This window comes from Eschrichtius robustus, chromosome 5, assembly GCF_028021215.1.
Source record: "Eschrichtius robustus isolate mEscRob2 chromosome 5, mEscRob2.pri, whole genome shotgun sequence".
Lineage (NCBI taxonomy): Eukaryota > Metazoa > Chordata > Mammalia > Artiodactyla > Eschrichtiidae > Eschrichtius > Eschrichtius robustus.
The window spans coordinates 74,498,020-74,512,088 of NC_090828.1; the positions used below are offsets into that span (position 1 = coordinate 74,498,020).

General features: G+C 35.8%; 1 protein-coding gene across 5 annotated transcripts in view; it reads left to right on the forward strand.

The window, feature by feature from the left end:
* Nucleotides 1–13,741, forward strand: part of CYTIP (cytohesin 1 interacting protein) — a 63,511-nt gene extending 49,770 nt beyond the window's left edge. For all 5 annotated transcript variants that reach the window (XM_068543975.1, XM_068543978.1, XM_068543976.1 and 2 more), the window contains 3 exons: nt 1,689–1,758; nt 9,769–9,835; nt 12,277–13,741. In XM_068543975.1, the coding sequence (XP_068400076.1) occupies nt 1,689–1,758; nt 9,769–9,835; nt 12,277–12,737 (598 nt within the window). In that variant the 3' untranslated portion in view covers nt 12,738–13,741. The remainder of the gene's footprint in view (nt 1–1,688; nt 1,759–9,768; nt 9,836–12,276) is intronic.
* Nucleotides 13,742–14,069: the final 328 nt, after the last annotated feature.

Here is a 14,069-nt window from a genome sequence, read left to right on the forward strand (position 1 = left end):
GGCTTAATAGTTTTAGAATTTATTCTGATCATCTCATTTATTCTTCACAGAAGTTAGTTATATTCCTATTTATAAACGAAGTGACTCAGGCTGAAATGAGGTTTAGTTAAGACCAACCATCTAGTAAGTGCCAGGGCTGGGATTTGACCATCTGCTCTGGATGCCAGGCTCTATTCTCCAGCTACACCACAGCTGCTCCTCGTAAGCTGCCAATAAAAAATCTGCTGGACACTCTTTAGTGATTCTAGTCTAAAACTTCAAAGGATGTTTTTTGGGGGTTTGTGTGAGAGTAGTTTTGAAAGATGACTGGTGGTGGTAGAGGACTGAGTCCAACTCTATGGATCCTATGAGTTCAGGGTAAAGGATGGGGCCACTTGAGCTCCAGAGAAACTTGAGTCTATAAGGTAGGAATCATACCAAGTCCAGGAGAATATGCTGGTGATTAGAAACAGAAACCTATATTCCAGATGGGTAAAGTGGGCAGACCTCAGGTGGATAATTAAAGAGTATTGGGTGGAGACAATCGGAAATCCAGAGATAAGGAAAATGAGAGACCGTTTGTACAAATACTGAAGAGAGCGGCCAATCTATGGCTGCAGTTCTGCCCACAGTCATCTATTGCTTGGGCAGGTCAGGTCAACATTAAAGTGCCAGATAGATTCATAGGGATTGTCACTATCGCCCAGAGTCAAGACCCGCTAATGAGAAATCAGACAACGTGTTCTCTTGCTATCATCTCATTATCTTGGGTATAATGCTGTTGGAAATAGAGGGAAACTGGTCTCTGCATTTAATACTATTATTTTACCATGCCTTGAAAATTTTCTTGCATCTTTATAGAGTTACAGCTTATTTATCAGAATGAATTTGAACCAATATTTTTAAAATGCTTAGTTGTATAACTCACATATCATATTTATCTTATGCAGATTGATGGCATCTAACTTGAGCCCACAAATCAAATCAAATCACTCAGGATAGAGCAAGTCTTTTTATTTTTATAAGGACATTTGGTATAGGGAGAAAGAACACCATTTAGATGGATAATTCTCAGATTAAAGTTTGTACACTTAAAAGGTTTTGAGATGAGAGAGTCATATGAAAGTTATTATCTCATAGTAGTTCTGATTCTATTTGTTCTAGTTCCAAAATTAAGGCAATTTACAGAGGTAAAATTTCCTAGAATCTTAGGGAAGAAAGGATTTTCCCTTGTTTCAACAAATAGCTTCTTGATTCCATTGTTAGAAAGTCCGTAGTGCCTGTTTTCATTGCTGTATCCCTCACTTTTAGCACAATGTCTAGAGTCTGGTACATAGTAGATGCCCAATAAATTTTCACCAAATGAAGGAGGTGATTCACCCAGACCACACAAGAATGGGTTCTAGCAGAGAACAACCGTCATTGCCATATAGGGGCTTCTATAAAATGAGCTACAGTTTACAAATAAACCAGAGTCTTTTCTTTCAGTCACCCTCTCAAAGAGAGTATTTATTTTCCATATTCTTTCTCTGAATGTTGTCAGAAGGTTTGGCTTACATCCAGATACTTGAAGTGCCATGAGAATGGTAACATTTACGTTGCTTTTTAAGGATAGTCTGTGCTCAAAGTGTAGTACTCCATAAGGATGGTACTTGTTTGAAAGAATCACTCATGCTATTCCCCTCCCCCTCCTTTTTTTCTTAAAACAGGATAGAGACTCTTAATGGAACAATGATTCTCAAAAGAACAGAGCTTGAGGCAAAGCTGCAAGTTTTAAAGGTAATTTAATTTAATACAGTGAGACACATTTTTCATCCTTGAATGTGAGTGGTAGAATAAAGATCTATTTGAAGAATTGAGATAGCCCTTGAAGATGAAATGTCGTGATGAGACTAAACTGCTGAATTATCAAGAGCCATACAATTACCTTTGCAGGAATATTAAATTCCACAAACCAGGGCAAATCACTTTCTTCCTTCCTCCTTCTGCATGTCTATGAGGCTCAGAAAGGCAACAGGAAGGCACATCACCTGAAGAACTTTTCATTAATGCACCTGTGATCTCTTTCAATTTACATTTTGCTTGGAAAAAAACAAAGAAGTAGAAGCTGTCTTTTTGTCATTTTCCCAAGTGCCGTATATGTGTGCAGGAGGGCCTGGGATTTTTGTTTTTCTGTTGTCCTCCTCTGCGTCCTTTCGCTTTGCCTCATTCTTACTACAAAAATCATCTCCCTCTACTCCTGTGGCTGTCCTTGAATCTACTTTTACTGGCAAATACACTGTCAACTTTGAAGAGGAAATTAAAGTTTACAGGAGATAGTGTACAATGCAGGATGTTCAGTGAAAATTCTCTAGACTATTTGAGGGTCTTAAAAATCTCAGTTTCCTAGACTGGTGAGGTTCTGGCAGACCATGAAGTCTAGGCCCTCGCTCATGTGCATCTCAGGATGCGCTCAGTTATTGAGCTCAAGAGGGTAGAGTTAGTATATTCCTACTTTATCTTTTATTCCTCCCTTCCACCACATTTAATTCATCAACAAGACCTGTTTTCTTCTTTGTCAACATTGGTTTTATATTCTTGTCATTTTGCTTACCCCTGTGATCTTTTGAATCAATTTATAAAATTCATTGGAAAAAAATCCTCTTTAGACTGTGATAGTAATTGAATTGTATTTATAGAATAAATGATATCAATCGACGTTTTTATGGTTTTCGCTTTCCTTACTTCAAACACAGGATCTCTCTTTCCATTCAGGTCTTTTATGTACTTCAAAAACATTTTGTAATTTCTTCATACATTTTTATATATCTTTGATTATATTTATTCCTATATACCTTCTAATTTTTTTGCTATAATAAATGTGGTCTTTTACATTTTCAACTGCTTATTGCTATTGATTTTTGTGTAAAGTTTTAAATCCGGGAGTCTTGCTGAACTCCCTTTATTCTAGTAATATGTTTGTAGATTCCCTTGGATTTTTTTATATAAACATAATATCATCTGCAAATAATGAAAGTTTTGCCCCTTTACTCCCAATTATTCAACTAGTTTATTTTTTCTGCTCTTACAATATTGGCCAGGACCCTCAGGATGTTGTAAATAGTGAGTCTTATTCTTCATGTTAAAAGGGGTTCCTCTAACATTTTATCATTAAATTTTTGTAAGGAGTAAATAGTTCTTCATATTATATTTAGGTTTTTTAAATTGTCGAAAGTTAATTTGTTTCTGCAAAAGAGAGAGAGTCTTAGTGAACATCATTTTCAAAAAAGTAAAACTGGCTTTTTCAGGCTTTTGTAAAAAAAAAAGGAAAGAAATGTAGAATATAAACTAGTGATGTTATTTAAAACATAAGTGAAAAATAGGTTTATGTTTCATGGAATAAAGAACTCTCTTGCACAACACATATTTGCATGCTTCTAAGCATTTTCTGTTCTTTGAACATTTTCTCTTGAACTTTTAATATACATACTTTATTATTTTTTCTAACCTAGAAAATTTTCAACATCTCCATCCTCTCCCAGAACGTCATGAGGACCTTAACATGTTTAAATGCCCATTTAAGGCTCCATCTTCCTTATTATTGCTTACTTTAGAAAATTCTATCCATTTTTAAAATGAAAAAGACAGGCTTTTTTTTCTTAACAGCTGGTAAACAAGTATACCAACCAGTGAACTGTTGGCCTTGCCCTTGTTTCTTGTATTCTGTTCTTTACCTCCGGGTTTACTTTCCTTCTTGCTGTAGTATTAAACTCCTTTTAGTGAGGGTAGGTGGGTCTTTATTGAAAAATATCTCTTTCACTGCTACTATAGAGAGTTTTATAGGTAATTGAATTATTCTAAGTTGGTGTTTTGTCTCCTTAGCACTTTGAACGTATTGTTCCTTTGATATTTTGTTTATGAGGGAGCTCCTAATTGTTTATCCTTTGTAAGGTACTCTGCATTTTCTATATTTTCTTCTAAAAGTTTTAAAGCTTTTTAATATCCAAGTATTTAATTCATTCAGAATTAATTTTTGTATGTAGTATGAGATAGGATTCCAATTTTGTTTTATTTTTTTCTATTTGAGTACTCAGTTCTCCCAGTACCATTTATTTTATACAGTCCTTCTTTTTCCCCAACCGACCTGCAGTAAAACCTCTATTTTTAAGCTAGTTCCAGATACGAATGGATCTTACAGGTTTCCAATTCTGATCCATTGATCAATTTGTTTATATCAAACTCAGCTATTGTACCTTTGTAATACATATTGATGTCTGATTGGGCAAGCTTTCCAGGTTATTCTTGGCCCTTTGATTGTCTGTATACATTTTAGAATCAGATTGTTAAGTTCTATGAATGTATGTTGGAGTTCTGATAGATAATACGGTTTTATATAGATAGATCAATTTGAGGAGACTTGACATCCATATGGTATTGAGTTTTCTTACTGACAGACTATCTCAGTAAATAATTTTTAATTATTTTCTTTGTCTTTCCATAAATTCCTATAATTTTATGCAGATAGATCCTATGCAGCTTTTATTAGATTTATTCCTTTGTAAAATGATTTTTGTTTTTATTTTAGTTTCTTTATTAAAAATAATATTTTGATTGAGATTAATGTGTAGATGTGTGAAATCAATTTTTCTGTGCTGTTATATTCAAACACCCTGCTAAACTATATAATTTCTAATAAATTACAGATTATTTTGAGTTTCTCATGAAGATAATAACTATCTGTTGAGGATGATATTTAGCTCTTTTTCTTATTTTGCTACACTGGTTAAGGCCTATAATACAATGATGGATAGAAACTAAAATAGTAGGCATCCTTGCTTTGCTTTTGACCTTAAAGGGAATTCTTTTGATTCTTTCCTGTCTCTAGGGTTATACTTTTCAGGATAAGGAGGCTCCCTTCTACACCAAGTTTTCTGGTAGTTTTTACAGTGCTCGTGTATTAAATTGTATCAAATACTTTTTTTCTGTAAGTGTTGAGGTGGTCTTCTCATTTATTTATTTTTAAAAATCTGTCAGTTTGGTGAATAACACTTAAAGGTTTTCTAATGTAAAACCACCCTTGCCATTTTTATAATAAATCCAACCTGGTTATAATTTATCATCTTTTTTATATACTTGTAGATTTGATTTGATAACATTTTCTTTAGCATTGTTGAGGGTAACTTCATCTTACAGGTAGAATGGCCTGTAATTTTCTTTTCTCAGACTATCTTTTTTAGTTTTGGTATCAAATTTACTGGACTCTTAGCATGAGGTGAGGAGTCTCTTCCCCTTTTTGTCCTCTGGTAGAATTCTTGTAACGCTATCTGAATCATCTGGGCTTGTGTTTCTTTTTGATGTGAATACTTCTAAACTCTGTTTCAGTTTCTTTATTAGCTATAAGACTGCTCAGGCTTTCTGTTTGTGTTTGTTTGTTTGAGCCAGCTTTATTGAATAATGTTTTTGTTAATAAAGTTTTAAAATTTTCAAATTTATTTCATGAAGTTGATAATAAACATTCTGTTCTCATCTTTTTCTTTTCTATCACAGCTGTGTTTGTGTCCCCATTTTCATTAGTACTACTTTTTATGCCTTCTTTCTATTTTTTTTTCCCTTGGTAATTCTCTCTAGAGGATTTCCCATTTTTAAGCCCTTTTCAAAACCCAGTATTTCAATTTGGGGCAATTTTTCATCTTTTGCTGGTTGCTTTTAAGGTGTTCTTTTGTCTTTCCTGATTTACAGTTTCACCACAATGTGATTAGGTCTGGATTCATTTCTAAATTTATACTGCTTGGAACTTGCAGTGTCCTTCCAGCCTAAAGACTTCTGACTTTCTTCAGTTTTGGATAATTATCAGCTTGACTTTTTTGAATACACCTTCCTCATCATTCCCTGGATTATCTTCTGAAATTTTTGTTAGACATATTTCAGAGTCTTTTGATTTACTTTCCATGCTTCCTGACCACTTCAGATTTTGTATCACTTTATCTTTTTTTGTTATGTTATTTTTTATTGAAGTATAGTCGATTTACAATATTGTGTTCATTTCAGGTGTACAGCAAAGTGATTGAGTTACACGTATATGTGTGTATACATCTACTATATCTATATTCTTTTTTTCAATTCTTTTCACTGTTATGTTATTTTTGAATTCCTTAGTAATATCTTCAGTAATGTTGTCTGTGTTCTGTATAGAATGTGTTCTTTCTCTTGAGTTTTAAAAGTTAATTTTTTATTTTCAAATAGTTCTTTTTCGTGTCTATCTGTTCTTTTCTTCCTTTGTTTCAAATTTCTTGTTCTTAGGAACATCACATTTCTCTCTCAGAGGACTGTAAATATTCTTATTGTAAAGTCTTTGAACACTTTTCTATTTTTATTTTGTTTGTAGAGAGTCCATGTACTGATTATCAGTTTTGTTGTCTTTCTTATCATTAAACTTCTGTGGAGCTCCGGAGTCTGGATTGCCCATTTCCCTGGGCCTCTCCCTTCCACTCAGTGTGAGAGTTGGGCAGTGGCCTGTGCTCTGCACTTCAAGGCTTCCGGTCTAAAGCCACGTCTGGCAGCTTGGATGCCTTCCCTGGGGGGCCAGTGTGCTGCTCAGTTCAGGTCATGAGGCTACGTTTATGTGCTCCTGCCTCTCTGGGTACATGCTCTCCATGAGCTTTAGTCGCCCTCAACAGCTTTGCTCAGCTCCTTTTCACAATGGTGGAGTTTCAGCCAAGGTTCTTCCCTCAAGCAGGAAACTTGTCTTTGTCTCTGCCTCACATAATTGCATTTAAACTATCGCCATAGGGTCTAATTTCCTTGTGACCTCTTTCTTTTTCTCCAGGTCCAGAAGACTTTTGGGTTCATTTCTGCTCACTTTCTTTCACTTCTGTTCCTTTTCTAATCTTGGAATTATGAGATTTCCAGCTCATCTCTTGAGCCAGAAATGTCTGGGTCTGACCTATTAACCAGAGTCAGGTTGGCTTCCCCTTTACACAGTGACATTTAGTTTGTGCATCCTACGTGTGCATTGTGTCCCTCAAAGACTCTTTGTGGGGCCATAACCTCTTCTTTAGAAACAGTGGTGCCTTCTGAGCTGTGTTTTCAGGGATTCCCTTTCTTATGTCCTATGATTCAAATGTTTAACATGAAAACAGCACATCTAGTGGGCTGAGGGACCTACTTTTTAACCCAGCTCTGATATTTACTGGGTTTGTAGCCCTTGGGAAATATTTTGCTACATTGAACCTTTATTTTCTAATCTGGAACTTTTTAGGACAGTTAGAAAAATTAAACAGCATATTATCCATGAAAGCACTATAAAAGTAGTAAAGTGCTATGGAAATGTTTAGCTATATGTCTCATGTAGAATGAAAACGTTGAAGATATGTTCAACCAAAATATCCAGTCTGTGATAGCTGAGTGTTGTTTCAGGAAGCCATCCTTTCATTTATTCGTTTAGCCAATATTTACTGAGCATCTGCTATGTACCAGGCACTGAGCTAGGCACAGTGAGGTGACGTGATCCAGTAGGATTAAATCTCACATGAACTTTAATTTTCTTCTGACAGTGAGAGGTTAGATTTGTCCAAATACACTACTGTGATATTAATAATAGGCCGACTCTGAGGAAAATAAGGAAGCTTCAATATAGACTAAAAACTCTTAGTCACTTTGACACATCTGCTCTTTGCATTGGTGTTTTCTTGGTTTAAGTGACGACATACTTAGATGACTGGGACAAATCAACAGACTTGACATTTAAAAACCTTGACTTTCACAGAAACTGTTTGGCAAGCTCTAACTTCGTATTTCTGCATAGTAAGTGCAGAAATACAACTTCCTCTTCTCCCTATAATTAGTTTTGAGCATCAGTCTATCCTTATGCTCCCCAACTAGACTCTATTCTCTTGCAAGAGATAAACCTCTTTAAGAAAGAAAAAAGGGCTTGGTATATATGCCAGATCCCTGCTAGTTCTGTACTTCCTGGTTTCCTAACTCTGACCTTCACGTGACCACAGGTTTACAAGAGCTGTAATTCAGGTAGCCCAGCAGTCTCATAGCCAGGTAGACTATATTATAGTACAGAAAGGACAAGAAATTAACTGAGCCAGGTATTTTATGGCTTTGACTCATTGATTGCATATTATATTGACAACCATAATGATTGCTGCTAAATGTTACTCTTACCAAGGCTTGGAAAATCCTGCCCAGTGATTGTTCAATCCCTGAACTGAGGAACCAGCCACTTTCCCCCTTAAACACTTAATGACATTCTTGTAAAAATTCCTTTTCCTTCAGTCTTCCCGTTCCAAATGTGCTTTTTTTCCCCCTCTTCCTTTTTAGCCTTCATCTGCCCCTTCCAGATTGATTTGTACAAAGGACCACTTGTTTCCAACTAGGCTGGCTGTCCTTCAGGATAAGTGTCCCCAGGCAAATCTGAGCTGTGCTTACCTGCTGGACTTGCTGTGGGGACCTGAAATGGCAAAGGAAGGGGTGGAGTAAAGAACAAAGAGGGGGAGGGAGAAGGAGCCTTTTTGCCTTGTCAGCTGCTTTCTGCTTGGTTGACTTTTGATTCCAGTCTGTGGGCTAGGCCAGGCCTCACGTGCAGTCGTGACCATTACAGCAGCCGTTTCATCCTTCCCTGGGCCACTGCTCTCATGTGCGGGGTAGCCAAGGATGGAAGCAGTTAAGAAGTCAGGGCGCTTACAGGGTTCTAAGTTTAGCCCTCCAAGGAAGCCTTTTAGAACTAGTCAGCTTCTCCTTTTGGGTATAGAAAATAAGTAGATATCCAGCAGAAAAGACTATTTTAGTGCCCCAGGCTTATAGAATGATGGTGGTATTTTTTTTTTAATTGAAGTATAGTTGATTTACAATATTGTGTTTCAGGTGTACAGCAAAGTGATTCAGTTATACATATATATTTTTTCAGATTTTTTTCCATTACATGTTATTACAAGACACTGAATGTAGTTCCCTATGCTGTACAATAAATCCTTGTTGTTTACTATTTTATGTATAGTGGTGTGTATCTCTTAATCCCATACTCATAATTTATCCCTCCTCCCGTTCCCACTTTGATAACCATAAATTTGTTTTCTCTGTCTGTGAGTCTGTTTCTGTTTTGTAAATAAGTTTATTTGTATCATTTTTCAGATTCCACATATAAGTAACATCGTATGGTATTTATCTTTCCTGTCTGACGTACTTCACTTAGTATGATAATCTCTAGGTCCATCCATGTTGCCGCAAATGACATTATTTCATTCTTTTTTTAATGGCTGAGTAATATTTCGTTGTATACGTATACCACATCTTCTGTATCCATTCAAAATGATCATGGTATTTTTTGAACATTTACTAAGCTGTACCCACTGTTCCAACCATTTTACATTTACTAATGCGTTTAATCCTCATGACAATTCCCAGGTTTAGGTTCTGTTGGTGTTCTCATATTGCTGATGGAAGAAGCCTAGAGTGTAAAGCCTTGCCGAAACAGCTAGTAAATGGACACAAACCTAAGCAATCTGTTTCTCTAATATTTTTAAATAAAAAATATATAAATATCATTGTTTCTATTATCTGTTGTTTCTATTGAAATGACATCATTGTTTCAACTTGTTGGTGATACTAGATTATTTCTTGAGAAATTAGTGTTCCCAATATTCTGCTTTTATACAGAAAAAGAATCTTTCAAATGAATGGGAGGGATTGTTAGTGATAGAAAGAAATGAAAAAAAAATTAATGACAAATCTCAACACCTGGAAGTAAATTGCTATCTTCATTGGGGTTTCCAAATAATTAGCACTTTTCTTCTTCTTTCTCAGCAAACCTTGAAGAGAAAATGGGTGGAGTTCAGATCTCTGCAGTTACAGGAACAACGCCTGCTTCATGGTAAATGTGATTTCCTGTTCAGAAACCACACTTACATTTCATTCTTTCAGTATTTCTGCCTCTAAATTGTTTTAAGATTATCATCATTACAAGAAAAAAATTGCCTAGCATGGATTGAGAATAGTAGTCTGTGTTTCTTTGGCATGGCTTTTGGAGTGACCACTGTATTTGGAGGAGGGGTAAGTCATCATCACACCCCCCCCTCCATGCACATAACACATGCACATGAAAACATGGACACACGTGCATGTGTGCACTCGCTCTCAAGAGGCACCTGGGGATTTTAGAAGAGTAGTATGAATGATTGCCTGATTTTCCTACTACTTCAGCAGATGAATTAAATTCCTGAGAATATCTACGGTTCAGGGGCTGGGTAGTTCTCAGAAACTCTTGAAGCTGGGAATGGTAACATGCTTCTTGGGTGGAGCTCCTATTATTTGCTCAAATTGTGTAAGTTACAGTAATGCAGAGAAATCCTTCTTCATGGCCCTCAAATCCAAAACAGAAATATGAAGGATCGTTATAACAGTAAATGCATGGCTCTTGCTGTTGTGTACATTCTGAAAAGAATGGTTGAGTTTAAAATTTGTTGACTTGGCATTTGCCATGTGACTGGTATAACCTGAGGAATGAACTTGTAGATACAAATAATTCACTGAAACCACTAACTGTGTGGGTGTGAAATATAGGTTGTATCTTCTTCAGATAACACAGAGCTAACGTCTCTATTTATAACCTTAGAATATCTGTTTGTTAAAAGTGATAATCTGTTTACAGAAGAAGGATACATTTAGTTCTTAATTAGGCACTAATTTATGGCTTAGAGGCTTGTGTTGAAGTTCTATTTTTTTCAAAAAATGAAACATGTATGAGTTACTTCTCTTTTCTGTGTTTCTAAATTAATACTCTTAAAAACATATAGCAGGCTTTGTTGGGGGGTCTGAAGTTTGCTAACCAGACAGAGGCACACATTTCTGGCCACTTCCTGGATTTCTGTAGGCTTGAGGGTGTTTGGAATATCTTTGCCTCTACTTCTGGAGCATCCTGGAGTGGAGATGGGGTTTGGTCTGGTAAGTGTAGGCAGTTCTATGGCTTTATGGAAGTGGCCTTGTATAGACACGATCCTTAGTTCAGAATCAAGGAGTTTGACTTTTCATAGGTCATTGTTGTACATATTTTTTGAGAGATTGAAGGAGTTCTTTAGCTTACTTTTTCTAGACCTACAATAAATATCCAGGGCATGAGTTTCTACAAGCCAATTGCTCGCCAATCAAAAGAAATTCATCAACTTGTTGGGAGATGAAATAAAATAGGTTTTGTTAACAAAAAGGAAAGCATTATAATGAGTCACCACAGGGCTGGCCCTACTCAACCTTGCAGATCAAATGGAAAAATAAACAGTCTCTTTTTATAGTGTCAACCAAGGACAAAGGAGAGCAGAAGTAGAGATTATCAGCACAAAATAAAACAATTTCTGAGTGTGTAATGTTCTATTACTTTTCCTGAAGCAAAGTCATCTTCTAATGATGTTTTTCTCATGCTAGTATTACAAATAATCTCCTTTCTTTTAACAGCATACTAACCAACTCAAATAGTACAGAAACAAGTGGGATATGAACAGGCTGTTGGTGTGAGATTAAAATTTGAGTTTGGAGAGCCCAGATGTAGGTTATAAAAGGTTGATGAAGAAATTCAGCTAAGCAGATAACATTCAGTTTCTTCAAATGAATTATTACTTATTTTAGGACAGGGATGTTTTCTGGGTACACTACCATTTCAAAGCATTTAAGTATTAAAGGATTTTCTAAGAATCAACTGGGCATATCAAGGCTGGAAGATATCCTTTCTGTTTTAAACATCTTTGAATTCTCTAATAATCAGCCTACAGGGGCAGGTTTTATAACTGTGTTTCCCATACACTTCAAGTGATGTTATAATAATTTTACAATTATTAAAAAAAGATAGTAACTAAAAATCAGAAGAACTAAAATAGAGAAAATCCATAAGAGGCATTTCCCCAAGTATATTCTTTGGAGCCCATTTCTATGATAATTTTAATAAAAGGTGGCATGGTCACTTCAATATAAGAAATGATTCTTTTGGAAATTCATAAGTCACACTGGCATACTGTTAGATGAGTTGAACTGTTCTCATATGAAGAATCTTGTTTCAATTTATTTAATCTAGCATTACCATTTTTGTCACCATGGAACCCTTTTACCTGGAAACTAGTTCATGAACAGATAGTTTGAAAAATCGTACTATAAGGTTTATTGAATGGTCTCATGAACGGTTACTTACTCATGCAAGTGAAAGTTTAGTGAAAAGTATTATTTACCCTTACTCTTTCTTGTGCCCTTCAAAGGGAAATTTGGTGTATTTACTTGTAAGGGGTGATGCTCAGATCCATTTCATAGTAGGCTTTGTTTTCTGCTTTCTAGGTGATGCAGCTAACTGCCCAAGTTTGGAAAATATGGACATAGATGATTCAGCTTTGTTTGGACCGCTGCCTGGTTCAGCTCTCCTGGACCGGAGTCGATTATCCAGTGAGAGCAGCTGTAAGAGCTGCCTGAGCTCCATGACGATAGACAGTGAGGATGGGTACCAGACATGTGTGTCTGAAGACTCGAGCAGGGAAGCCTTCAGCCGGCAGACAAGCACAGATGATGAGTGTTTTGTCCTCAAGGATGGGGATGATTTTCTGAAGAGGTGTTCTTCGAGGAGGAACCAGAGCATTAGTTCTGCTAGTAGTGGGTCCATGTCTCCCTTGTGGGAAGGCAACTTCTCAAGCATGTTTGGGACCCTGCCCAGGAAAAGCAGAAGGGGAAGTGTCCGGAAACAGCTCTTAAAATTCATCCCTGGCCTTCACCGTGCTGTGGAAGAGGAAGAGAGTCGCTTTTAATGGGTTGTAGTGCCCTTTCATATTAGCTTATTTCATAAATATCTTCAGATTCATTTAGACCAACTCCACCCAGCTTAGTGGGAAAGTGAAGATGGCTTGCAAAACTGACATCCCATTTCACGGCAATAGTGAACTTTATTTAAATTTTTGTATCATTATGTTTGCTCCTTCAATCATTTTTTTAACCAGAACAACTCAAGTTCTAAGCAGGCAGTAGGAAAATTAAGTAATAAATTAGAAAATATAACAAATTAACACAAGTGCCTGCTCATTTTAATGCTGCCTGTGAAGGCAAGAGTAAAATTTATTTTCTAGATTATTCATGTGAAAAGTTGAGCACTTTTTGGAGTCAAGTGTGAATAAGAAAGTGACAGAATATAATTATTTGGAATACCTTCTGTAGGTTAATTGGTAGGTTACAAAACTTTATATTTGCTTAAGCTCAGTAGCCTTTGGGGGGGCTTATTAATAGGCAATTTTGAATGTTTCTGTTCAAATCTATGAAAGATTATAAACAAAGATGATCATCAGCCCTTTTTTACATCCACAATGACAATAAATCAGGAAGTATAAGATTTAATATGGGGGTTTAAACTTTATGAGATCTATGGAAAGATGTTATCTAAGATGGGTGCTAAGGAAGACTATAATAAGTCCTTTTTTATTGGTAGCCTAAACAAAATAGATGAGGATGTCATTCTTACCTAATTCAACTTTTGTTCTGCCTAAACATTGATGACAAGTCTAGCACTCTCAAGATCCTACAGCCTTGTGATTTTTTTGAACAAATGTCTAAAATTTGAAAAATTAGTCAGGAAAAGTATTTTCCTCCTATAGATTTTTTTCCACATTACTCCTCACTTTATATTATATATTCCAAATAGTTATTGCCTCAGCACTCTTTTGTTTATTAGTTATGTTAGTATCACATTACTTCTAGCCTTTCAATCATATTTTTATTCAATACCCATTAAAGTCCATGATTTCTCTGTTGTGGTGATAAAGCTGCTCATTACCTATATTCTAGGGTAGATAATCTGGACAATGCAATAAATAGTCCTTACTGATTTTAAATTGTGTGTGTGTGTGTGTGTGTGTGTGTGTGATAGTTGACTTTGAGCACAACTGATACACTTAAACACTTAAATAAACTGAATAAAGAGTGAGTCATTTTGAGAGAAAAAAAAAGAAGTGAAGGTAAGGAAGCTTGTAGGGTAAGAAATAAATAATAAAATAAAATAGAAAAAGATTTCTAATTGAGATCTGCTTCCTATTAAGTCTCTGAATTCAGAAGTATCCAGTGGGCTCTGCTTGAGAATCATTCATGTGAAA